Source organism: Pristiophorus japonicus, chromosome 16 (genome assembly GCF_044704955.1).
Source record: "Pristiophorus japonicus isolate sPriJap1 chromosome 16, sPriJap1.hap1, whole genome shotgun sequence".
NCBI classification, from domain to species: Eukaryota; Metazoa; Chordata; class Chondrichthyes; family Pristiophoridae; genus Pristiophorus; species Pristiophorus japonicus.
In genome coordinates this window covers 7620820-7647887 of record NC_091992.1, presented here as the reverse complement: position 1 = coordinate 7647887, position 27068 = coordinate 7620820, and the positions used below count along the sequence as shown (strand labels likewise).

General features: G+C 46.5%; 1 protein-coding gene across 4 annotated transcripts in view; it reads left to right on the top strand.

Moving 5' to 3' along the window:
* LOC139226291 (uncharacterized) overlaps positions 1-27068 on the top strand; it is a 136252-nt gene that overhangs the window by 289 nt on the left and 108895 nt on the right. For 3 of the 4 annotated variants that reach the window (XM_070856938.1, XM_070856937.1, XM_070856939.1), the window contains exons 2-5: positions 2448-2608; positions 11596-11742; positions 16560-16674; positions 21604-21716. In XM_070856938.1, the coding sequence (XP_070713039.1) occupies positions 2528-2608; positions 11596-11742; positions 16560-16674; positions 21604-21716 (456 nt within the window). In that variant the 5' untranslated portion in view covers positions 2448-2527. Of the gene's footprint in view, positions 1-2447; positions 2609-11595; positions 11743-16559; positions 16675-16987; positions 17071-21603; positions 21717-27068 lie in introns of those variants that run through there. The other variant, XM_070856940.1, reaches the window with a different exon arrangement.

Genomic DNA, 27068 nt, shown 5'->3' with positions numbered 1-27068 from the left:
ATCTCCTTATGTGGCTCAGTGTCAAATTTTGTTTGATTACACTGCTGTGAAGCGCCTTAGGATGTTTTCCTATGTTAAAGGCGCTATATAAAGGCAAGTTGTTGTGGGTTCCAGTCCCACTCAAGAGACGAGAGCCCCCTCCCCCAAAAAAAAAATCCAGGCTGACACTTCTAAAGCGGTGTTGAGGGAGCGCCGCACTGTCAGAGGTGCCGTCTTTCGGACGAGACGTTAAACCGAGACCCCGCCTGCCCTCTCGGGTGGATGTAAAAGATCCCTTGGCACTATTTCAGAGAAGAGCAGGGGAGTTCTCCCCGGTGTCCCGGCCAATATTTATTCCTCAATCAGCACCAGTAAAACAGATGAACTGGTCATTATCACGTTACTATTTGTGGGAGCTTGCTGTGCGCAAATTGGCTGCCGCGTTTCCCATATTGCAACAGTGACTTCAAAATGTACTTCATTGGCTGTAAAGCGCTTTGAGACGTCCGGTGGTTGTGAAAGGTGCTATCTAAATGCAAGATTTTCTTGTTGCATTTCCAGTATTTTCTCCTTAGCAGTATAAACTTTTTCTTAAGTTCTTTCGGTATAAGAAAGCAACGTTTTGCTACATTGCTGTACTGCCTAAAAAAACACATCTTTTCTTAAAATGTATTTTTATTTTTTTTCTATTTTCTCTTCTTCTCCCCCCCATAGGCGTTGACTTCTTGTTGGGCTTTGATTCCATGGGCACTGCCCAAACACCGTTTTTGTATAAAACCTATCTCTTTGACCAAGCTTTTGGTCACCTACCCTAATTTCTCCTTATGTGGCTCGGTGTCAATTTTCTTTTGTCTTATAACACTCCTGTGAAGCACCTTGGGACGTTTTACTATGTTAAAGGCGCTATATAAATGCAAGTTGTTATTGTAAGCCGACACAGTGCATGTCAATGATATATCCAGCTACGTGGGGGAGGGAGGAAATCGGGGTCAATCCAGTCCCCCCCCCCCCCACCCCCCGCCCCATGGTGTGTCTGTACCTGCGTTCCAGCAGAAGTTGCTGGATAGCAACAGCATTGTTTTTTCCATTCCTAAAGCAAGACTGCAAAAGCCAATTGTAGTATCAATGTACTGCCATCTCAGCATAATTCAATTAACTCAGCTCAGACCAGAGATTAAACCTGAGACTTTCCTGGTTTTTAATGACTCAGCAACGCTCTGGATAGAGAAAATTTAAACTGACACAGTAGTCATTGCAAAGGCTTCCATTTAAGATGTTTTTGTTTCTATTAGATGCAGGAAGAATGTTCAAACCAGGGGTCACAGTCTAAGGATAAGGGGTAAGCCATTTAGGACTGAGATGAGGAAAAACTTCTTCGCCCAGAGAGTTGTGAACCTGTGGAATTCTCTACCACAGAAAGTTGTTGAAGCCAATTCACTAAATATATTCAAAAAGGAGTTAGATATAGTCTTTACTACTAGGGGGATCTAGGGGTATGGCGAGAAAGCAGGAATGGGGTACTGAAGTTGCATGTTCAGCCATGAACTCATTGAATGGCGGTGCAGGCTCGAAGGGCCGAATGGCCTACTCCTGCACCTATTTTCTATGTTTCTATGCCAACAGTCAAATTATGTTAAATTTAGAACATATTTAACAAGTGACCAGATTAGCTCACTCTGAGGATGAAGCCCATGATCTGATTGGTCTGTATTTTAAAATTCTCATCCTTGTTTTCGAATCCCTCCATGGCCTCACCCCTCCCTATCTCTGTAACCTCCTCCAGCCCTATAACCCTTCAAGATATCTGTGCTCCTCCACTTCTGGCCACTTGCGCATCCCTGATGTTCATCGCTCCACCATTGGCAGCCGTGCCTTCCGCTGCCGAGGTCCCATTCTCTGGAATTCCTTCCCTAAACCTCTACCTCACTCTCCTCCTTTAAGACACTCCTTAAAATCTACCTCTCACCTGTTCTACTATCTCCTTATGTAGCTCGGTGTTAAATTTTGTTTGATGACGCTCCTGTGAAGCGCCTTGGGACGTTTTACTGCATTAAAGGCCCGATATAAATGCAAGTTGTTGTACGATTGAGCCACTCACTCGATTAACCGATTGCGTTAATGAAGGAGTTCGTTACTGTGCAAAATGCTCGTGTGAGTATCGGGCAAGGGCAAATTCAGGGTTGGCTGTGATATTTCTGCAGCCAAAAAGCCTGTTGACACTTACTGTCAAGCCTCACACATGCATAATGGCCATTTAATTGAGGTGCTATACAACTATGTACCCAAGCCAAGGATTTAAAAATAAATTGTTTTGCAGAAATAAAATTGTTTTAAGTCACTTTTCATCATTTCTGTATTATTTATACAGACAATCTTTGTTTCCAAGGTGGCAGTTATTCTGAGAGTCTACTATATAACATTTCATTAAACTAAACTAACTTGACAGTGGGTTACTGTTGATATTGCAGCTGACAGTAGGACCTCAAACATTATTGATGGCAGATGCATACCTCAAGAAGCCCTGAATATCATCAGAGGGCTAGCTACCATGAATTACCATCCCTTCAAGTTGGATTGGCTGGACTCCAGTCTCCAGGAGACATTATTCCCCGGGAAACCATGGCACAAGGTGAGCACATGACTGGATTTGATAGTTCTAGTATTGACTATTCCAACACACTCATGGCTGGCCTCCCACGTTCTACCCTACGTAAACTTGAGGCCATCCAAAACTCTGCTTCCCGTGTCCTAACCCACACCGAGTCCCGCTCACCCATCACCCCTGTGCTCGCTGACCTACGTTGGCTCCCGGTTAAGTAACACCTCGATTTTAAAATTCTCATCCTTGTTTTCAAATCCCTCCATGGCCTCGCCCCTCCCTATCTCTGTAATCTCCTCCAGTCCCACAACCCCACGAGATGTCTGCGCTCCTCTAATTCTGCCCTATTGAGCATCCCTGATTATAATCGCTCAATCATTGATCATGTGTCAACCGTCTGGGCCCCAAGCTCTGGAACTCCCTCCCTAAAACTCTCCGCCTCTCTACTTCTCTTTCCTCTTTTAAGATGCTCCTTAAAACCTACCACTTTTCTGCCCTTATTTCTCTTTACGAGGCTCAGTGTCAAATTCTTTTTTTTTTTGTCTTGTAACAGTCCCGTGAAGTGCCTTGAGACGTTTTACTACTTTAAAGGTGCTATATAAATACAAGTTGTTGTTGGATTTAGTCTTTCAGAAATCTGTAAAGTGGGACAGGAACACTCAATCATCGGGAGAAATTTCTTGGGTCTATGCCTGGCTGCACTGGGTCCCCGGGCACAGCAAATACCGGAAAGCCCTGCCAATTGGAACCCCTGCACATAAAGGAATCTAATTTAAATAGAGGGAAATTGTGTGGGCTCCTTTACAGCTGTGCTCTCTGACCAACTTTCTGATAATTTGCCAGGTCCAGGAATATCTCCCCTCATGTATTGATTGTCTATTTAAAAGTTTTGAAAGCATCCATCACAAACTCCAAAATGTCAACCAATAAAGAGAATGAAAAACAGTCATTTCTGGCTGTTTCTTTCTGACCTGCAGCCAGAAGTTTACAGCATTTTCCAGTCCGAAAACTTTTCTCAACAGACAGCCCTCAGGCTGTATTTACTTTCATGGATTAGACTCTGCGGCCTTAAAGAGACATAAGAACATAAGAATTAGGAACAGGAGTAGGCCATCTAGCCCCTCAAGCCTGCTCCGCCATTCAAAAAGATCATGGCTGATCTGGCCGTGGACTCAGCTCCACTTACCCACCCGCTCCCCATACCCCTTAATTCACTTATTGGTTAAAAATTTATCTATCTGTGATTTGAATACATTCAATGAGCTAGCCTCAACTGCTTCCCTGGGCAGAGAATTCCACAGATTCATAACCCTCTGGGAGAAGAAAGTCCTTCTCAAATCGGTTTTAAATTGGCTCCCCCGTATTTTGAGGCTGTGCCCACTAGTTCTAGTCTCCCCGACCAGTGGAAACAACCTCTCTGCCTCTATCTTGTCTATCCCTTTCATTATTTTAAATGTTTCTATAAGATCACCCCTCATCCTTCTGAACTCCAACGAGTATAAAGACCCAGTCTACTCAATCTATCATAATAAGGTAACCCCCTCATCTCCGAAATCAGCCGAGTGAATCGTCTCTGTACCCCCTCCAAGCTAGTATATCCTTCCTTAAGTAAGGTGACCAAAACTGCACGCAGTACTCCAGGTGCAGCCTCACCAATTCCCTGTACAGTTGCAGCAGGATCTCCAGGTCATGTTTAAGCATAGCTCCACCTCAGCAGCAGAGTAATATTAGAAAGAAAGAACAACTTGCATTTATATAGCACCTTTCACGACCACCGGACATCTCAAAGCACTTTACAGCCAATAGAAGTACTTTTGAAGTGTAGTCACTGTTAGAATGTGGGAAACATGGCAGCTAATTTGCACATAGCAAGCTCCCACAAACAGCAATGTGATAATGATCAGATAATCTGTTTTTTGTTATATTGATTGAGGGATAAATATTGGCCTAGACACCAGGGATAACTCACCTGCTCTTCTTCGATAAAGTGCCATGGGATCTTTTATGTCGACCTGAGAGAGCAGACGGGGCCTCGGTTTCATGTCTCATCCGAAAGTCGGCACCTCTGACAGTGCAGCGCTCCCTCAGTACTGTGCTGGAGTGTCAGCCTAGATTTTTGTGCTCAAGTCCCTTGAGTGAGACTTGAACCCACAACCTTCTGACTCAGAGGCAAGTGTGCTACCCACTGTGTCATGTATCTCACATTACTGTATATAACTGTATCTTACCATGCTATACATGGCTGTAACTGGATATGACCTGTAACAATAAGCATACCTTACCACCAGGGGTGCACTTGCAGGAGACACTCCATACCTGTCCCACTGTGGTATATAAAGGGAGGTCTCAGGCAAGTGTACCACTGGAGAGCTGGAATTAAAGGTGCAGGTCCTGAGTGACCTTGACTTCAGCATGTGTCTCGTGTAAGTCAGTACATTAGAGTCAGGACTTAACACAATGAGCCACAGTTGACACTAATTAATTAAATACATTATGTACTGCAGGGTATAGCACTCCTATAAAACAGTATGTCATCCGACTTCCCATGAGCAAAGTCACAGGAGAACTGCCAGTGCATACTATTTCTAATCTTGAGTTTGAAGCTTTACCCAAAAAACATTATTCTTTGTAAGTGTTTGTGTAAATACCCGCTTGGAAATTCTGTGGCGGTTCGCCCAATCTCCTGCTGTAACTTTGGTGGCAGTTTGACAGAAACGTTGGCGAAACCATGCAACCATCTGTTTGCACCATTTCTTCAGGGTTTCTGTCGATGTTATGGTGGGAGAGCAGGGGCTCTCCGTGTAGCTAATAGAGGTGTTCAAAATTACGCGGGGTCTTGATAAAGTAAATAAGGAGAAATAGTTTCCACTGGCGTGATGGTCGGTATCTAGAGGACACAGATTTATGATCTTTGGCAAAAGAACCAGAGGGGGGGATGAGGAGAAATTCTTTTGCGCAGTGTGTTATGATCTGGAATACACTGCCTGAAAGGGTGATGGAAGTAGATTCAGTAACAACTTTCAAAAGGGAATTGGATATATGCTTGAAAAGGAAACATTTTCAGGGCTATGGGGAAAGAGCAGGGAAGTGGGACTAATTGAATAGCTCTTTCATAGAGCCAGCACAGGCATGATGGGCCTTCTCCTGTGCTGTATGATACTGTACAGAAATCCAGCTTGTGTCACTACCTTTTTCCGTCACTAGAGGTACCATTGGTTCTTCTCCAATGTAATTTGAGCACTGTCATCAGTGACTATCTGTCACTGTCGTTCGGAAGGTAAGTACGATTGAGGGAGGCCATTCAGTACACCCTAACTTATCCGTCTCGGGAGGAAAAATCATTTTGTTCCTCCTTCACATCACACAATTGGATCTTGAATAAGTCGAGGATTTTTGTCTCCACTATCATATCCATGTGTCCACTTTTTGAATGAGGAAGTTCTTCCTGACATCAGTCCTGAATGGGCATTTCACCAGTTTTAGCTCACGCCCCTTGTTCTGTTGTCAACAAGGTGGATGTAAAAGATCCTGTGGCACGTTTTCAAATAAGTGCAGAGAATTCTTCCAGTCTTCTGGCCAATATTCATTCCTCAAGGAACCCTTGATTAACTGGTGATTCACTCCATTGCTATTTTTGGAGATCTTACTGTGAGCAAATTAGCTGCCATGATTGTCTATGTAACGACAGTGACTACACTTCAAAAAAATAATAATTGGCTGTGAAGCACTTGGGACATCCTGAGGGTGTGAAAGGTACGATGTAAATGAAAGTCTTTCTTCTAACAATTTGGACTTTAAAGTAGCAAAACACCCCAGGGGGAGAACAGACACTGAGGGGAGGCTACCAAAGGTGTGCTCAAAGAGATCGATCGTCAGGAGGCTTTTGAAGGTGGGATAAGATATGGATGCGTTTATTTGTACTGTAAAAATGGTCGCCCCTTGTCTCTGATTGGTCCCCTTTGAGGATAAGCCACACCCTGGTTTCTCCGGAATGTGTAACTGGAACCGCCTAGCCCAAGTTCTCACTGACTTCGTAAATTGTAACTCGATCCACTTTGACTTCCAGAAGCCACAGAGGATAGGTCTCCCCAGAAGCCACCAAGTGCCAGCCAAAGTCCCTTACCCTAGCACAAGTGCATCCCTCCCCCCAGACAAAGTCCCTTGCCTCCCCCATCCTAAGTCCCTTACCTCAGTGCAAGTGCATGAGCTTACCGACCCCCCCCCAGCCACCCCGCCCCGCCATAGATGGGGCTTTGTGTGCGGATTGTTAACAGGTTTATTGGGTATGAAGTGTCAATGTTGTGACTCCTGGATTTCATCCACTTCAGCGATGTCGGGTGTGGGTGTAAAGGGGGTTGGAAGAACATGATTTGTCTTCCCTGAGTTCCCTCACTTCCCCCCACCCCATCTCTCTCTCTCTCTCTCTCTCTCTCTCTCTCTCTCCCCCCCCCCAAACAGGCTCTCACCCCCCCCCCACCAAAACAGGCTCTCTCTCTCCCCCTCAAACAGGATCTTCCCCCCCCTCCCCCAAACAGGCTCTCTCCCCCCACCCTCCCCCAAATTGACTCTCTCTCTCCCCCTCAGCCAGGCTCTCTCTCTCTCTTCCCCCGCCAAACAGGCTCTCTCTTTCCCCCCTCCCCCCAAACAGGCTCTCTTTCCCTCCTCCGTCCCCCCCCTCGCACCGGTCTCCCCCCAGCTCAAGGCTTAGCGGGGAGCTCGGGGCTCGGGGTCCTGCGGCCGGCCCGGCAGGGAGCTCAGCTGCCTCTCTGCCTGCCTGCCCGACCGCCTGAAGATCAGCAGGCTCGGTCCGTCGGCAGGCTCTCGGAAGATCAGCAGCACACGTGGTCGGACTGATTCCGGTTCGGGGCTGCACTTCCAGTTCCGGCACTTCCGGTTCGGGCGGGAATATCGGGGGTGGGGACTCTGTTATATATGCATGCCTACAATGTTATGATATACTGTAACACTGAATGTACCTTCACCCTGTACACACCTTACCTGTACACTAGAGGGTGCTGCTGCTGGAGACCTAAGGGTCATCTGCACACTGCAGGTAACCCAGTATAAAAGGGAGCTCACCTCTTGGTGTCCTCACTCTAGGAGCTGCAGTAAAGGACTACAGTCTTCACAGTTTAAGTACCATACTCCCGCCTCGTGGAGTCATTAACAGAGTGCCTACATACACAATAGACTCGACCGGATGGGAGGATCAGGGGTGGGGACTGGACCGGGCGGAAGGACCGGGGGCGGGGACTGGACCGGGCGGGAGGATCGGGGGCGGGGACTGGACCGGGCTGGAGGATCGGGGGCGGGGACTGGACCGGGCGGGAGGATCGGGGGCGGGGACTGGACCGGGCGGGAGGATCGGGGGCGGGGACTGGACCGGGCGGGAGGATCGGGGGAGGGGACTGGACCGGGCGGGAGGATCGGGGGCGGGGACTGGACCGGGCGGGAGGATCGGGGGCGGGGACTGGACCGGGCGGGAGGATCGGGGGCGGGGACTGGACCGGGCGGGAGGATCGGGGGAGGGGACTGGACCGGGCGGGAGGATCGGGGGCGGGGACTGGACCGGGCGGGAGGATCGGGGGCGGGGACTGGACCGGGCGGGAGGATCGGGGGCGGGGACTGGACCGGGCGGGAGGATCGGGGGCGGGGACTGGACCGGGCGGGAGGATCGGGGGAGGGGACTGGACCGGGCGGGAGGATCGTGGGCGGGGACTGGACCGGGCGGGAGGATCGGGGGCGGGGACTGGACCGGGCGGGAGGATCGGGGGCGGGGACTGGACCGGGCGGGAGGATCGGGGGCGGGGACTGGACCGGGCGGGAGGATCGTGGGCGGGGACTGGACCGGGCGGGAGGATCGGGGGCGGGGACTGGACCGGGCGGGAGGATCGGGGGCGGGGACTCGACAGAAAAAGCACAGTACAAATAGTCACTTCAAAAAGATATAGCAAGATGGAAAGCTTTAGGACTGATGCAAGTTTTGGAATGTTTATTACATTAAAGGCGCCCTATAAGTTTCACATTAACGAGCAGTCCAGTCTTTCATTATAATTCAGTTATCTAACACAGTTTGTCTTCCAACTTATGGCTCCTGGAATCGCTTAAATATCAAGATAATTGTAGAATAAATGGATACTTAGCAGTGATTACAAGGCAAGTTTATAATTGTCATCTGGGCAGAGATTAGATTACCTTTAAATCCACTTTCTGCGGGTCTATTATAACGTGCAAGGTTTTCATTTTATCTGAGTGTTTCATTCAGTTTTGGTTCCGATTCCTCTGTAACAGTAATTAGCCTTCTAAAAAAAAAACAAATGAGACGGTCTGGAAATAATTTGGAGAAGACAAAACCTAAGAGCCTGAAAAAAATAGGGAAAAAAACTTTAATTTTTGACAAATAATCTTTTTCTTTCTTACCTTTCTGCTTATTTTCTATCCTCTCCTCCTCTCCTCCTTTCCTCTCCTCCTGTATAGTTGATTTCCGGCTGGTTATGGTGATGAGCGCTCACCATCATCATCATCATAGGCGGTTCCTCGAACGAGGATGACTTGCTTCCACAGTTCACAGGTGTTTCAATGAAGGACCCGATGTCCCAGTCCTGAACTCCAGTTGAAGGGGTGGAAGATGCCTGTGCGTGGATTTTTTTAACGTGTGGTGACCGTTGCACATCAGCCACCACACAGGCTTGACAAAGCTTGGCCTTTATCCAGTGGCAAGGGTTAACCAGGATGACTGGAGACCGGCTCTGCTGCACGGACTTAGAGCCCACACATATCGCAGTGTGGGCTGGCCTGTGCTGCCCCTGGGCCCTCGGCTCTTCTGGGCCCCGTACCCTCATTCGCCGCACCACCGCCACGATCTCTCGCCGCTTCTCCGCCACAATCTCTCGCCGCTCCTCCGCCACGATCTGTCGCCGCTCCTCCGCAACGATCTCTCGCCACTCCTCCGCCACAAAACACTCACCGCACCTTCGCCACGATCTCCTCACGCTCACCAACACCGTACCTGATTGGCCATTCATCAAGTGTGAGCTCAGATCGTGAGTGTTGGTTGGAGGGTGGACATTGCATCCAAGCCCAGCCTTGCACTGAATGTACTGAATTGATGTCCACACATGCCCATATCCAGCAAGGGCCACTTGATTAGAAGCAGGAAACATGACCAGTTTTCAGTAGCAGCCCTACCATTGCCCGGTTGAGGTACGCTAACTCAGGTTCAATCCCTGGTCTCTGCTGAGTTAGCTGATATCAGCTTTGAGTTTCTCTGTCGGGAGCACGCAGAAGCCAAGTACAAACAGCGGAAGGAGAGTACGACAAACCAAGCACTCCACCCACCCCGTCCCTCCAACCACCGTCTGCCCCACCTGTGACAGAGTCTGTAGATTCCGCATTGGAACCATAGAACTCATATTATTGTGGAAGCAAGTCATCCTCGACTCTGGGGGACTGTCTGAGAAGAAGAAAGTATAAGCTGGGGTGGGGCTATGGGTGGTACAATTAGCCTCAAAGATGCTGGGTTAGAGAGGGGAAATTAGCCAAGGTTCCAGCTCCTCATTACTCTCCAGCAAACCATGCTAAAAATGAGCATGCGGGATGAGGACAGGATGAGGCTCAACTGATCCCTCACCACAGTCAAATAGTCCATCAACACTCACTGTCACGTCTCATACATAAAGAAAACCACTTGGATGAGGTACCCAATGGCAACCGTGTTTGTGCAACCATACCCCAGCAAAGAGTCAGTGCCACACCAGGTAGTGTATTTACCTACCAAGCCATTGAATATATATAAGGACTTAAGAACATAAGAAATAGGAGCAGGAGTAGGCCATTTGGCCCCTCGAGCCTGTTCCGCCATTCAATACAATCATGGCTGATCTGATCTTGGCCTCAACTCCACTTCCCTGCCGGCTTTCCCTAACCCTTGACTACCTTATCGTTCAAAAATCTGTCTATCGCCACCTTAAATATATTCAATGACCCAGCCTCCACAGCTCTCTGGGGCAGAGAATTCCAAAGATTCACAACCCTCTGGGGAAAGAAATTCCTCATCATTTCTGTTTTAAATGGGCGACCCCTTATTCTGAAACTATGCCCCCTAGTTCAAGATTTCCCCACGAGGGGAAACATCCTCTCAGCATCTACTCTGTCCAGCCCCCTCAGAATCTTATGTGTTTCAATAAGATCATCTCTCATTCTTCTAAACTCCAATGAGTATCGGCCCAACCTGCTCAACCTTTTTTCATAAGACAACCCCTTCATCTCAGGAATCAGGGATGTTGGTACCACGTGTCTTAATCATTATTGCCATCAGAATTGTTCTGTCCTGACTGTTGGAGTGCTTCTGTTAAGGTGATGCAGAATGATTTAGAAGTGTCAAACACTGACCGGGCCCTTGCTCCCCTAACTTCAGTGCCATGCCTGGCACTCAGTTAAATTGTAGCATCATTTTAATCGTGGATCTCCCATAGCATTGCTCATGCTAATGGTGTGTCATTGGATAATGACAGGAGTGGTATAGCATGTAATGTATTGCTCTGTTGCTAAGGAATTTAATTGTTTCTAAGTAAACACAGGGGTCAACCAGAATTTGATTGTTTGGTGAGTGAATTGGGCAGATTGGGAAATGCTTGCAAATTTCATGTTGCAGGTCAGAAGAAACCAACATCAAGTGACTGGTTTTCTTCCTCTCTTTTTAAAGATTGTTTTGCATCTTTAACAAAACGTGATGTCTGGCGTATGACATCTTGTGCGATGAACAAAATGCACATATAATAATATAGATTCTGCTCTGTCACACATCAAAGCCGTTAGATTTCTCATCGCATGATATTCGCTCAGCTTCCTCACCTTGCAAAAGACAGCATTTCCTACAAATCGGTGTTTAAAGAAAAATATTGGTAAACATCAAAAGAACTGGAGGGGGAAAAATAGTAATTGATTTTAAAGCTGGTGCTGCTGAGTAAAGGTGGTTTCATGGTTCATATCGTTGTGCTTTGTGTTTTACAACTCAGGTATATGAGAAATTATCGTCTGCTCTTGCTCATGAGGTTGAGGGTGAGTTGAAGAATCCCGAACAAAGACAGATCATTTTCCAACTTCTGGGGGTTCCTTTTGTACAAAAGCACTTCAGCAACTATCCGGATGAGCCCAGCTTACTGGTGAGTACGGGATAGAAATAAATACTTACCGGTAATCGCCCAAGGAATGTTTCATTTTTATATTTCTACATCATCATCATAGGCAGTCCCTCGAAATCGAGTAAGACTTGCTTCCACTCTAAAAGTGAGTTCTTAAGTGACTGAACAGTCCAATAAAGGAATTACAGTCTCTATCACAGGTGGGACAGACAGTCGTTGAAGAAAAGGGTGGGTGGGACTGATTTGCCACACGCTCCTTCCGCTGCCTGCGCTTATTTTCTGCATGCTCTCGGCGACGAGACTAGAGATGCTCAGCGCCCTCCCGGATGTTCTTCCTCCACTTAGGGCGGTCTTTGGCCAGGGACTCCCAGGTGTCAGTGGGGATGTTGCATTTTATCAAGGAGGCTTTGAGGGCGAAACGTTTCCTCTGCCCACCTTTGGCTCGCTTGCCGTGTAGGAGTTCCGAGTAGAGCGCTTGCTTTGGGAGTCTTGTGTCAGGCACGTGAACAATGTGGCCCGCCCAACGGAGCTGGTCGAGTGTGGTCAGTGCTTCGATGCTGGGGATGTTGGCCTGATCGAGCACGCTAACGTTGGTGCGTCTGTCCTCCCAGGGGATTTGCAGGATCTTGCGGAGACATCGTTGGTGTACATGTAGTGATACCCGCCCTCTTGTATGGCTCAGAGACGTGGACCATATGGAGTAGACACCTCAAATCGCTGGAGAAATACCACCAATGATGTCTCCGCAAGAACCTGCAAGAAAGTTCTACAACTTGAACTCCAGTGGGTTGTTCACAGGATGTTTAAAAGTATGTTGTTTGATAAGGACCAGAATTTTATAGTGTTTAGTGAATCTCCCATGGCGTTGCTCCCAGTTTTTGTTTTTATTTATTCGTTCACGGGATGTGGGCGTCGCTGGCAAGGCCAGCATTTATTGCCCATCCCTAACTGCCCCTTGAGAAGGTGGTGGTGAATGTCTTCTTGAACCGCTGCAGTCCGTGTGGTGAAGGTGCTCCCACGGTGCTGACTTTGTCGTGGCAGTTTGATGCAACAGAGTGTCTCGCTGGGCCATTTCAGAGGGCAGTTAAGAGTCAACCACATTGCTGTGGGTCTGGAGTCACATATGGACCAGACCGGGTAAGGGCGGCAGGTTTCCTTCCCTGAAGGACATTAGTGAACCAGATGAGTTTTGACGACAAACCGGTAGTTACTTATACTAGATTTTTAATTCCAGATTTATTTAATTAACTGAATTTAAAGTGGGATTTGAAGTCATGTCTCCCACTTATTAGTCCAGACCTTTGGATTACTAGTCCAGTAACATAACCACTATGCTACCGTACCCTAATCAAAGGAACAGCATCAGATGCTAAGACTGTTAAAAAAGCATACGGGATCCTATGCTTTATAAATAGAGGTATAGAGTACTAAAGTACTGAAGTTATGCTTCATTGTAAGTCATTGGTTAGGCTTCAGCTGGAGTATTGCGTCCAATTCGGGACACCATACTTTAGAAAGGAGATTTACGAGAATGATACTAGGGTTGAGGGACCTGAGATATGTGGAGAGGTTGGAGAAGCTGGGATACTGCTCCTTAGAGCAGAGGAAATTAAGGGGAGATTTAATAGAGGTGTTCAAAATTATGAAGGGTTTTGATAGAGTAAATAGGGAGAAACTTTCCCCTGGCAGAAGGGTCGGTAACCAGAGGGCACAGATTTAAGATAATTGGCAAAAGAACCAGAAGGGAGATGAGAATTTTTTTACGCAGCGAGTTATTATGATCTATAATGCACTGCCTGAAAGGGAATTGGATCCTACTTGAATAGAAAAAAAGGGTTGATTCATGATCAGAGGAGTTGCGAATGGAGTGAACATTGGTATTGTTGTATATAGCCGAACTCCACGAGGCTGAGTACTGTGAGCTAAACTTAGTGTGATTTTAGTCTTCTTTATTACAACTCCAGAGTGCCTAAACAACATGACAGCCAACCTTTTATACTGGCCCTGCACTTGTGTGCAAGTGACCATTGGGACTCCAACAGTCGCGCCCTCTGGTGGCAAGTATTACACAGTTACATGCATAACAGGTATCATAAACAAACACCGCAATCTTGACTTTATTACAGAGGGGAGGTCAGTAATGAAGTGGGTGAAGATGGTTAGGCCAAGGACACTTCCCGGAGAACTCCTGCAATGATGTCCTGGGACTGCGATGGCTGGCCTCTGGCTACTGCAACCATCTTCCTTTGTTGCGCTGAAAATGCTTGCAATTCATTGTCTCTTGCCCTCACGTGCTGAGCTCCACCATGGTTGAGGAGCTTCCTCCTCCTGTTCGTTGCCCGGTTGTCCACCGCCATTCTTGATTGAAGTGGTGGGGCTGCAGAGCTTTGCTGTGATCCATTGGTTGTGAGATCACTTAGCTCTTTTTGGTGGTTTCAGAAAGATAGAACTTGAATTTCACAGCACCTTTCCTGTCATTAAGGCTTCACAGCTAATGAGGTACTTTTGAAATGTAGTCATTTGTAATATAACCAAATGCAGCAGCCAATTTGCACACAGCAAACAGCAATGATAAATGACCAGGTAGTTTGTTTTAGTGATGATGGTTGAGGGATATCTGATGCTCAGGATACTAGAACTCCCCTGTTGTTCAAATAGTACCATGAGAGGGCAGATTATGGGTCAGCCTAGATCATGGAGTGCAACTTGAACACATGACCTCCTTGAGCCAGAGGCAAGAGTGCTACCACTGACCCAAGGCAGACACTTATTAGCTCGTAGGTAGCCCTGTGTAGTAACTTCACTAGGTTGATACATTATTCTAAGGCATGCCTCGTGCTGCTCCTGGCACACTCTTCTACACTCCCCACCGAATCAGGATTGGTCTCCTGGCTTGATGGTGATAGAAGACTCAACAAAGTGCTGGGCCATGAGGCTACAGATTGTGGTGGTATATAATTCTGCTGTTGTTGATGGCCTACAGCACCTCATGGATGTCTAGTTTTGGGCCGCTACACCTGTCTTTAGTCTGTCCCACTTAGCACAGTGGTAGTGCCACATTACACGATAGAGGGTGTTGTCACTGTGGAGAAGAGATTTTGTCTTCACAAGGGCTGTGCAGTGGGCGTGAACATCAGTACTATTAAGCACAGACGTGTCTGTGACAAGTATACTGTTGAGGGCGGAGGTCAAATAGATTACTTCCTTGTGTTGGTTCCTTCACTAGCTGATGTCATCATCATAGGCAGTCCCTCGAAATCGAGGAAGACTTGATTCCACTCTAAAAGTGAGTTCTTAGGTGACTGAACAGTCCAATACGGGAATTAAAGTCTCCGTCACAGATGGGACAGACAGTGGTTGGAGGAAAGGGTGGGTGGGGAGTCTGGTTTGCCACACGCTCCTTCCGCTGCCTGCGCTTGTTTTTTGCATGCTCTCAGCGACGAGACTTGAAGTGCTCAGCGCCCTCCCGGATGCTCTTCCTCCACTTAGGTCTTTGGCCAGGGATTCCCAGGTGTCGGTGGGGACGTTGCAATTTATCAAGGAAGCTTTGAGGGTGTCCTTGAAACGTTTCCTCTGCCCACCTGGGGCTCGCTTGCCATGTAGGAGTTCCGGGTAAAGCGCTTGCTTTGGGAGTCTTGTGTCAGGCATGTGAACAATGTGGATCACCCAACAGAGCTGGTTGAGTGTGATCAGTGCTTCGATGCTGGGGATGTTGGCCTGATCCAGAACACTAACGTTGATGTAGACCCAGTTTGATAGCTATATCCTTCAGGATTTGGCCAGTATGGTAATCTGTGCTGAGTTATCTGATAGTGGTTAGGATGCTATAATTGGTTTTGGCATCCCTTAACCTGAGGGAGAAAGTCAGCCAGGCTTTCTGCTTGGCTCCTGCTGGCAAACATGTGCATCTGGATATTAGGTAGGACAGGACCAAACCTGGCTGTGATTTCCTCCATGGTAAGATCGCTTATCAGCACTCACCATCCAAACTCAGGCTGGAAGAAGCCACTTGGGCAAGGTATCAGAGGGGATGCCAGTGTCACAGCAAGATGCATTGCCTAAAGGAGAGTTTCACTCCCTGTAAAGTACCAGCCCCTGGTGTGCATTGTATTGATGCAACACTGGAGTGTAGTAAAACTGTAAATTTGTTTATACTTTAATTATATTTTTTATCAGTTTCCAGAACACACTTAATAATAGACTGTGGATTGGCTTTTTTGGTGATGTCATGAAGTGCCCTGAAATTGCCAGAAAAGAACATAATTTTTATTTTACAGTTAACATACAGTATTAACATTTTTTAAATGAATGAATACGTATGTGAGGACCCAATAACATTTCAAAAAGGAAAAAAAGAAGTTGAAGTGGTTGGCTTGGTAGAAGAATAATCCAATATTTCATTACGAGTGGTATAAAGAGCAATTAACAAAGGATACTTCAGTGATCACCTCATCATAATTGCTGCTGTTATCATACTGTAAAACTCACATGCCTTAAAATTATGTTTTTTGAAAATTAACGCACAAATGCTTTATGAAATTATTTTGTTAGTTTAATGGAGCGCTAATATAAATGGGTTCATGACTCTGTTAAAATAGCAAAGAAATTTCATACATATGCATTAAGTGTTCAAAAACTAATATTCAAAAGGACCTCATTTTTAATTTCATGTGTCTTCTTGAAGCCAGCTCCCTTCCTCTAGTGTCAGTCGCATTGATTGTTTTAACTAAAAGCTCAAAAAATATATATAAGATGTTAACATTCAGAATTCTTTATAACTTATGGACTGCAAACAGTAATGTTTCTACTCTCTGTCTCTGTGTGTTGCTCTCAAACAGCACCCACCCAACATGACAGCTAGCCGGCATGAGCGTCTGCTGCATAATACACAAGTGTGGCTACAAGGTGTGGTGATGAAGGCTGCTGAACAGTGTGGCTGTCAAAGAAGACCAGGTGAGATTGTGGATTCAAACCTCCCACAATAAAGAAAGAAAGAAAGACTTGCATTTCTCTAGTGCCTTTCAAGACCACCGGATGTTTCAAAGCACTTTACAGCCAATGAAGTACTTTTGGAGTGTAGTCACTGTTGTAATGTAGGAAACGTGGCAGCCAACTTGCGCACAGGCAAGCTCTCACGAACAGCAATGTGATAATGACCAGATAATCTGTTTTTTGTTATGTTGATTGAGGGATAAATATTGGCCAGGACACCATGGATAACTCCCCTGCTCTTCTTCGAAATGGTGTCATGGGATCTTTTACATCCACCCGAGAGAGCAGACGTGGCCTCGGTTTAATGTCTCATCCGAAAGACGGTACCTCTTGAGCCCACAACCTTCTGATTCAGAGGTGAGTGTGCTATTCACGGAGCCAAAGCTGACACCATACTGGTATTACTGTAGTTAATTCTGTCATTAGAATTACCACAGTCTTTGCCAACCCTGCTGCAGCCATAGACATAAGGTTCTGCATCACTGTGCACGAAGCGGTAGGATGTAGGGTTCTCTAACTAAAAGCTCATAAGCTCTCCGTTATTGTAGAGACGCTAAAGCGTTTGCTCTCTCAGGTGGGCATAAAAGAAACTATGGCACTATTCGAAGAAGAGCAAGGGGAGTTCTCCCCATTGTCCTGGCCAATATTTATCTCTCAACCAACATCACTAAAACAGATTATCTGGTCATTATCTCATTGCTGTTTGTGGGACCTTGCTCTGCGCAAATTGGATGCCGCGTTTCCTACATTACAACAGTAACTACACTTCATAAGAACATAAGAAATAGGAGCAGGAGAAGGCCTTTCGAGCCTGCTCCACAATTCAATAAGTTCATGGCTGATCTTCTACCTCAACTTCACCTTCTGCCACTATCCCCATATTCCTTGATTCCCTTATCCAAAAATCTATCGATCACTGTCTTGAACATACTCAACGACCAAGCATCCGCAAAATTCAAAAGTACTCAATGGGCTGTAAAGCGCTTTGGGATGCCCCGAGGCCGTGAAAGGCACAATATAAATAAATATGTCTTTATTTCGTTCAATGTCTCAACGGATGTGTTTGCTATCTCAGATGTGCAGCCCTATGGAGGCATTGAGTGGAAACCACGCATTTTCCCACAGGAAATTCTAAGCAACTACCCTGGATCTTTCTCATGGTTCTCCTAGCAGCCGCTTGTAGAGTCTCATTGACAGAGCAACTGTTTTTCTTTTCATTCTCTACATGTGCAATCTCATAGTCTTGTACTTATTGCAGCCTTGGGACTCTCGCCTTCAAATCAAAAAGGCAGGAAGTTGAAGCCCCACTCCAAGACCTGAGCACATAATCTTGGCTGATATTCCAGCTCGATACTGAAGGAGTGCTGCACTCCCCTAGACCTCTAGACTTGACTATTCCAACGCACTCCTGGCTGGCCTCCCACATTCTACCCTACGTAAACTAGAGATGATCCAAAGCTCGGCTGCTCCGTGTCCTAACTCGCACCAAGTTCCGCTCACCCATCACCCCTGTGCTCGTTGACCTACATTGGCTTCTGGTTAAGCATCGCCTCGATTTCAAAATTCTCCTCCTTATTTTCAATTCCCTTCATGGCCTCGCCCCTCCCGATCTCTGTAATCTCCTCCATAGAATCATAAAATCATAGAAATTTACAGCACGGAAAGAGGCCATTTCGGCCCATCGTGTCAGTGCCGGCCAACCAAGAGCGGTCCAGCCTAATCCCACTTTCCAGCTCTTGGTCCGTAGCCATGTAGATTACGGCACTTTAAGTGCACATCCAAGTATTTTTAAAATGTGGTGATGGTTTCTGCCTCTACCACCCTTTCAGGCAGTGAATTCCAGATCCCCTCTGGTTGAAGAAATTTCCCCTCATATTTCCTCTAAACCTCCCCCCAATTACTTTAAATCTATGCCCCCTGGTTGTTGCCCCCTCTGTCAAGGGAAACGGGTCCTTCCTATCCACTCGATCCAGGACCCTCATAATTTTATACAGCTCAATCAGGTCACCCCTCAGCCTCCTCTGTTCCAAAGAAAACAGACCCAGAATCTCCAATCTTTCCTCATAGCCAAAATTCGCTAGTTCAGGCAACATTTTTGTAAATCTCCTCTGTACCCTTTCCAGTGCAATCACATCTTTCCTGTAATGTGGTGACCAGAACTGCGCACAGTACTCCAGCTGTGGCTTAGTTTTATACAGTTCAAGCATAAACCCCCTGCTCTTGTATTCCATGCCTCGACTAATAAAAGGCAAGTATTTCGTATGCCTTCTTAACCACCTTGTCTACCTGGCCTGCTACCTTCAGGGATCTGTGGACCTGCACTCCAAGGTCCCTTTGTTCCTCTACACTTTTCAGTGTCGTACCATTTAATGTGTATTCCCTTTCCTTGTTAGATCTCCCCAAATGTATTACCTCACATTTATCTGGATTGAATTCCATTTGCCACTGTTCTGCTCATATTGATATCTTCCTGCAGTCCACAATTTTCTTCTTCATTATCAATCACACAGCCTCTTCTAATGTCATTTGCAAACTTCTCAATCATACCCTCAACATTCAAGTCCAAGTCATTGATACATACCACAAGAAGTAAGGGACCCAGCACTGAGCCCTGGGGAACTCCACTGGATACATCCTTCCAGTCACAAAAATACCCATCAACCTTTACCCTTTGCTTCCTGCGTCTGAGCCAATTTTGGATCCAACTTGCAACTCCAGCCCCACAACCCCTGAGATGTCTGCGCTCCTCTAATTTTGCCCTCCTGAGCATCCCTGATTGTAATCGCTCAACCATTGGTGGCGGTGCCTTCTGTTGCCTGGGCCCCAAGCTCTGGAACTCCCTGTCTAAACTTCTCCGACTCTCTACCTCTCTTTCCCCCTTCAAGACGTTCCATAAAACCTACCTCTTTGACCAAGCTTTTGGTCACCTGCACTAATTTCTACATATGCGGCTCGGTGTCAAATTTTTATCGCATAATACTCCTGTGAAGCGCCTTGGGACGTTTCACTATGTTAAAGGCGCTATATAAATACACGTTGTTGTTGCACTGTCGAAGGTGCCATCTTTTGGATGAGCCATTAAACCTAGGTCCTAACTGCTCTCTCAGGTGTTTGTAATAGATCCCATGGCATTATTCTAAGACGTTATCCCCAGCGTCCTGGCCAATATTTATACCTCAACCAACATCACTAAAACAATTTAATAGGTCATTTATCTCATTGCTGTTTGTGGGACCTTGCTGTGCAAAGGCAAATAAAAAGAAACAGTTTGTTATAGGAAAGCATGACTGCTTGCCTCAAGTCTTATATAATGATTAATAATTATATAATTATTCCATCAAATTTTAAAACTATTATTCATATTGTTGCTAACCCTTTGACGTCATCAAAAAAAAGACAGTCTCTTCAGTGAACTGCTGTCGCAATTTGATGATGTACATGTAAAATAAAGATTCGAAAATCAGCTGTATTTCATTTTATTGTGGCTGTAATTAACATTTCAGTGCTGGATACGAGAGAAAACGTTGATTAAGACACTGGGCTGGGATGTTGAGATTGTGTTAAAATTCATTTTTCAATTGTTGCCATTATCAATACTGGTTTTATGAATGCTGACTTTTATTACCCATTAATGCAAGTTCCTTCAGCCAGGTGGATCACATAATTTCACTAATCGATGTACTAATTTGTAACAAACATGCAGCATAAATTTAGATCCAGAACTGAAACTTTAGATCAAAGCTATAATTGCCAAACACATTTGGATATTCTGTCTTTTGTTGTAGCGACTTGCGTTTAGCTAAATCTTTTTTCAACCTCTCTCTTCGATCATAAAAGAATCCTGGTGCAAGTTAACACATCTTTCCAAAAGGAAAGTTGATTTTATTTCAGTTGTGGGGATTGAACCACATTGTTTCAAGTCAGATACCAGGGGACAAGTTGATTGGCACCTCATCCTCCACCTTAAACATTCACTCCCTCCAGCACCAGCGATCCGTGGCTGCAGTGTGTACCATCTATAAGCAACTCGCCAAGACTTCTTCAACAGCACCTCCCAAACCTGTACCGCCTAGAATTACAAGTGCAGCAGGCACCTGGGAACACCATCACCAAGTTCCCCTCCAAGTCATGCACCATCCTGACTTGGAAATATATCGCCGTTCCTTCATTGTCGCTGTGTCAAATTTCCTGGAACTCCCTCCCTAGCAGCACTGTGGGAGAACCTTCACCACACGGACTGCAGCGGTTCAAGAAGGCAGCTCACCGCCACCTTCTCGAGGGCAGTTAGTGATAGGCAATAAATGCCAGCCTCGCCAGCGACGCTCACATCCCATGAACGACTTTTTTAAAAAGTTAAAATTAGGAAGGCAAGGACAAGAAAGTCAAGTAAAAGTTTTTTCCCCCCTGACATATATGGTAGTAGAATTCTGGAATAAATGACCAGGAAAGGCAATTGAATTGGACAGCATAAATGGTTTCGGGGCAGTTGGATATATATTTGGAAAGGGAAGGGATATGGTAGGCAGGTGCATTCAGATCTCGGTTTATATGGCCTGATAGCTTTGCGCTGCTCCTAAAAATTCTTCAGAATATGGCTGCTTAGAATTTTCACTGTGATAATTAGGAACATGTGTATAATGTGCAGACTTAAAATCTGAGGTTATAAACCTTCAATTTTTATTGACCAAATTAGCATAGGTGCTAATTAAAGAAGTTTTTCCAGTTTCTTTGAAGCTTTGCATTGCTGTGAGCAATTTGTACTGTAGTCCTGATTTTGTGAGTCACAGTCCACCATTTGCACTCACTGTTCTGTTTATTTTTAGGCTTTTTTAGTATCAATAGATAGATTTTGAAATTATATCAGTTCATTATTTTGTCCATAATCCACAGGTGGTGATTATTCTGGCCTGTCGTCTGAGATGATCGACTTCATTGACGACACCAACAATCTGGTTTCCATGGAGATGGAACGGCTGCTGGCAAGACATGAGGCAAAGCAAAAAGTAAAGTGAATTTCACTTAACAACTTAGCAACACTTTCAATATATAGGCATGATGTAAAGTGCAAATCTACACCTGCCCTGGTGCATTGGTATACTAGCACACTGTGTGGAGGTGTGGAAGCCTGTGATTCTTAATGCAATGAAATTGCAAAATACGTTCTTCTTGAATGCATTTATGATGTACTTTCTATATAGTGTCCAGAGCAATTCTTGCACCACAGTGAGTTTTCAATCGGGCATGGGTGTCAAGTGGAGGGAGGAACTATCTGATGACAGTGATCATTAGTAGTGACTACTGACACAGTGGTCCTGACAGGACCTGGGAATAGATCACCTCCTTACCATCTTATACAGGATGGGAAAGGAGCACAATATAATTGGAGAAATTTAAGAGGAGAGAAAAATAACAAAGTGATAACATGAGATTAAAATGGAAAAGAAGTTTTAATGCAGAGGAATTTATATTTTGTTAAGCTTAAGAAAACATTTGCTGTAATTTGTTTTGCTTGTTACAGAATAGCTATATTAGCCCAAGAAGGAGTTGTCTTATACGGCACGCGATAATCAGTTCTACTGAAGTCAATGGAACTGAAATATCAGGCACAGCATATAACCAGTGATAATGCAATACTACCTGTTTCTGCATCCCCTCCCGCGCCCAATTTTACCCCCACTATGCCTGGTCTCACAGATGGACAGAAGGTTGGTGACCTCATGGATCCTGTGGGATCTGCAGACCACAGTTTGAAAACCTAAAGCTTGGAATAGCTGCCTCTGTAGCCTCTACGTTCCAAAACCACCAGCAACAATCACGCCACTGTATCAAAACATAGAATGTTTTTCTTTTAATAAAGTACCTGAAAGAGGTGTACTATTACAGCCACCTTGTGTGAGTAGTATGGCCCCGATATCCCCTTGTGTGTATTGTTGAATGAGATATACAGCCATCCCATTTTGTGGAGAATGAACCTATTCTTCCCAGAACTCAGCTGTGTTGAGCAATTAGTTTCTGCAACATGTTTTTTTAATCAAAAAGGTAATTTGAATGACTTGGATGGCAGACCTCCCCGCCCCGGCTTCATTAAAGTATAACATTCATAAGAATATAAGAAATAGGAGCAGGAGCAACTATGTACAATCTATATTAATGACTTGGATGAAGGGACCGAGTATAATGTAACCAAGTTTGCTGATGACACAAAGATGGGTGGGAAAGCGAATTGTGAGGAGGACACAAAAAATCTGCAAAGGGATATAGACAGGCTAAGTGAGTGGGCAAACATTTGGCAGATGGAGTATAATGTAGGAAAATGTGAGGTTATCCACTTTGGTAGGAAAAATAACAAAAAGTTAGTATGCAGGTACAGTAAGTAATCAGGAAGGCAAATGGAATGTTGGCCTTTATTGCAAGGGGGATGGAGTATAAAAGCAGAGAAGTCCTGCTCCTATTTATTGTGTTCTTTTGTTCTTGAGTAGGCCATTTTGGCCCCTTGAGCCTGCTCTGCCATTCAATAAGATCATGGCTGATCTGATCCTGGCCTCAACTCCATCATCATAGGCAGTCCCTTGAAATCGAGGAAGACGTGCTTCTACTCTAAAAGTGAGTTATTTGATGACTGAACAGTCCAATACAGGAATTACAGTCTTTGTCACAGTTGGGACAGTCGTTGAAAGCAAGGGTGGGTGTGACTGGTTTGCCGCACGCTCCTTCCGCTGCCTGCGCGTGTTTTCTGCATGCTCTCGGCGACGAGACTCGAGGTGCTCAGTGCCCTCCCAGATGCTCTTCCTCCACTTAGGGCAGTCATTGGCCACAGACTCACAGGTGTCGGTGGGGATGTTGCATTTTATCAAGGGTGTCCTTGAAACGTTTCCTCGGCCCACCTCGGGCTCGCTTGCCTCAACTCCACTTCCCTGTCTGCTCCCCATAACCCTTGACACCTTTATCGTTCAAAAATCTGTCTATCTCCACTGAAAATATATTTAATGACCCAGCCTCCACAGCTCTCTGGGGTAGAGAATTCCAAAGATTCACGACCCTCTGAGAGAAAAAATTCCTCTTCTTCTCTGTAAAGTCCTGTCCCTGCAGTACAAACTCACACGAGGCACATGCTGAAGTCAAGGTCACTCAGGACCTGCAGCTTTATTACACAACTCTCAAATGCCACACTTGCCTGAGACCTGTCCTTATATACCTGTCTGGATCAGGTAGCCACTGTCTCCTGCAAGTGCACCCCTGGTGGTAAGGTAAGCTTGTGGTTACAGGTCATCTCTATTTACAGTCATGTATAGCATGGTAAGATACAGTTATGTAAGTAGTGTGAGATACATGACATCACCCTCCCCCAAGGTCTTATTGTCTTTATAGGTTCAGTCTCTCAGCTGGTCTACGCTCTCGCGTGCAGTGTCTTAGTTGTGGTTCAGTTGTTTGCCTTGGTGCCTGTTTTTCTTTCGGTGTGATTGCTGGTATCTCGCCTGGGCTGTCTGTTTCGTTCAGTATGATTGTTGGTGTCTCGCCTGGGCTATCTGTTGGGATTGCCCTTTCCTCAGGTTGTTCCCTCTGTCTATCCACCAGGTGTGGTGTGAGTTCCACATTGTAGTCTGCTTCTGGTTCAGCAGTGTTGTTGGTAAATCTACTTTTGACTTGGTCCACATGCCTCCGGCAGGTTTGGCCATTGCCCATTTGTACCACCAGTAGCCTGTTTCCTTCCTTGCCTGTTTCTGTCCCTGCAAGCCATTTGGGACCCCTGCCATAGTTTAGCACGAACACTTTGTCCCCTATCTCATTCCACCTCCCCCTCGAATTTCGGTCATGGTACTCAGTTAGCTTACGGCGCTTTGCCTCAACGATTTCATGCATGTCTGGGAGGATTAATGAGAGCCTTGTTTTTAAGGTCCGTTTCATCAATAGTTGCGCGGGGGGATCTCCAGTCGATGAATGCGGACGAGATCTGTATGCCAGCAGCAGTCGCGACAGGCGGCCCTGCAGCGTGGGACCTTGGATTTTGAGCATGCCTTGTTTAATGATCTGCACTGCTCGCTCCGCCTAGCTGTTGGAGGCCGGCTTGAACGGTGCCGTCCTAACGTGATTTATGCCGTGGTCACTCATAAAATCTTGGAATTCTGTGCTGGTAAAGCACGGACCATTATCACTGACCAATATGTCAGGAATGCCGTGCGTTGCGAACATCGTTCCAAGGCTCTCCACGGTGGTGGAGGTGGTGCTCGAGTTTAAAATGGTGCATTCGATCCACTTTGAAAATGCATCTACAACTACGAGGAACATTTTGCCCATGAATGGGCCCGCATAGTCTACGTGCACCCGCGACCACGGTTTGGTGGGCCAGGGCCAGGGACTCAGGGGGGCCTCCCTGGGGACATTACTGAGTTGGGCACAAATGGTGCACCGTCGGACGCAGCGCCCCAAGTCCGCGTCAATGCCAGGCCACTAGACGTGGGATCTGGCTATGGCCTTCATGAGAACGATCCCCGGGTGCTCGCGGTGGAGCTCAAGGACAAATGCCTCTCTGCCTCGCAGAGGCATAACTACTCGGCTGCCCCACATCAGGCAGTCTGCTTATAGTGACAGCTCATGCATGCGCCAATGGAAAGGTTTGATCTCCTCGGGGCAGGCATCGCGAGCCTCTGCCCAGTCACCAGTTAAGACACATCTTTTTACTCGGGATAACGTGGGGTCGGTCGCTGGTCGTCCAGGCTCTGATTTGGCGAGCCGTCATGGGCGAACCTGTGGACTCAAAGGCATTGATTGCCATGACTATCTCACAGCCCTGTTCGTCAGACCCTTCCGTGGTCGCCAGGGGTAGCCTACTAAGCGCGTCGGCACAGTTGTCTGTGCCGTATGGTGTAATCGTAAGAGGCCAGCATGAGTGCCCACCGTTGAATGCGCGCCGAGGCATTGGCGTTTATTGCCTTGCTCTCGGATAGTAGGGGCGTGAGGAGCTTGTGGTCGGTTTCTAACGCAAACTTGGCCCCGAAAAGGTATTGGTGCATCTTTTTGACACTGTACACGCACGTGAGCGCCTCCTTCTTCACCATTCCGTACCCACACTCCGCCCACGAAAGTGACCTGGAGGCATAAGCTATGGGTTGTAATTTACCCGCACTATTGACATGTTGTAAAACGCACCGACCCCGTACGCTGACGCATCACATGTAAGAACTAGCTTTTTACCTGGATCAAAGAAAGCCAAAACACTGTTGGAACACGGAAGGTTGCGTGCCTTATTGAAGGCGCGTTCCTGGGCGTCCCCCCAAAACTATTCGCACCCCTTTCTGAGTAGCACGAGGAGAGGCTCCAGCAGCGTGCTTCAGTTCTGCATAAAGTTCCCAAAGTAGTTGAGTAGCCCGAGAAAGGCGCGTAGTTCTGAGACATTCTGAGGCCTGGGTGCCAGGCGAATTGCTTCGGTTTTGGACTCTGTTGGGCAGATTCCATCAGCGGCAATCTTTCTGCCCAAAAATTCAACCTCGGGCGCGAGAAGCAGGCACTTGGATTTCTTAACTCTTAGACCGACCTGATCCAACCGCTTTAATACTTCCTCCAAATTGTGGAGATGGGAGTCGGTGTCCCTGCCCGTGATAAGTATGTCGTCTTGAAATACAACCGTCCCATGGATGGACTTGAGCAGACTCTCCATGTTGCGCTGGAATATAGCAGCTGCCGACCTGATGCCGAATGGGCATCGATTGTACATGAAAAGGCCTCGATGTGTGTTGATGGTGGTGAGTAGCTTAGACTCGGCGGTCAATTCTTGCGTCATATACGCAGATGTGAGATCTAGTTTTGAGAAAAGTTTTCCTCCAGCCAATGTGGCAAATAAGTCCTCCGCTCTGGGCAGCAGGTATTGGTCCTGTAGGGAGACTCTGCTTATGGTAGATTTGTAGGCCCCACAGATTCGTACAGATTCATCAGGCTTCATGACTGAGATGATGGGACTTGCCCAGTCGCTAAATTCCACGGGTGAGATCATGCTTTCCTGCAGAAGCCTGTTCAGTTCATGTTCAATCTTTTCCCTCATCACATAGGGCACAGCTCTAGCCTTGTGATGGACCGCTCTAGCATCCTGTGTGATGTAGATTTTGACTTTAGCCCCTTTGAAGGTGCCCACACCTGGCTGAAAGAGATGTTCAAATCGACTTAGAACTGTTGAGCAGGAGGTCCGTTCCTCTGACGACATGGCGTGAACATCATCCCATTTCCAGTTTAGTTTTGCCATCCAGCTTCTCCCCAGTAGTGCTGGGAGATCTCCAGGGACAATCCACAGGGGAAGTCGGTTCACTGTCCCTTTGTGTGTGACTGAGAGCATGGCGCTGCCAAGGACTGGGACGATTTCTTTG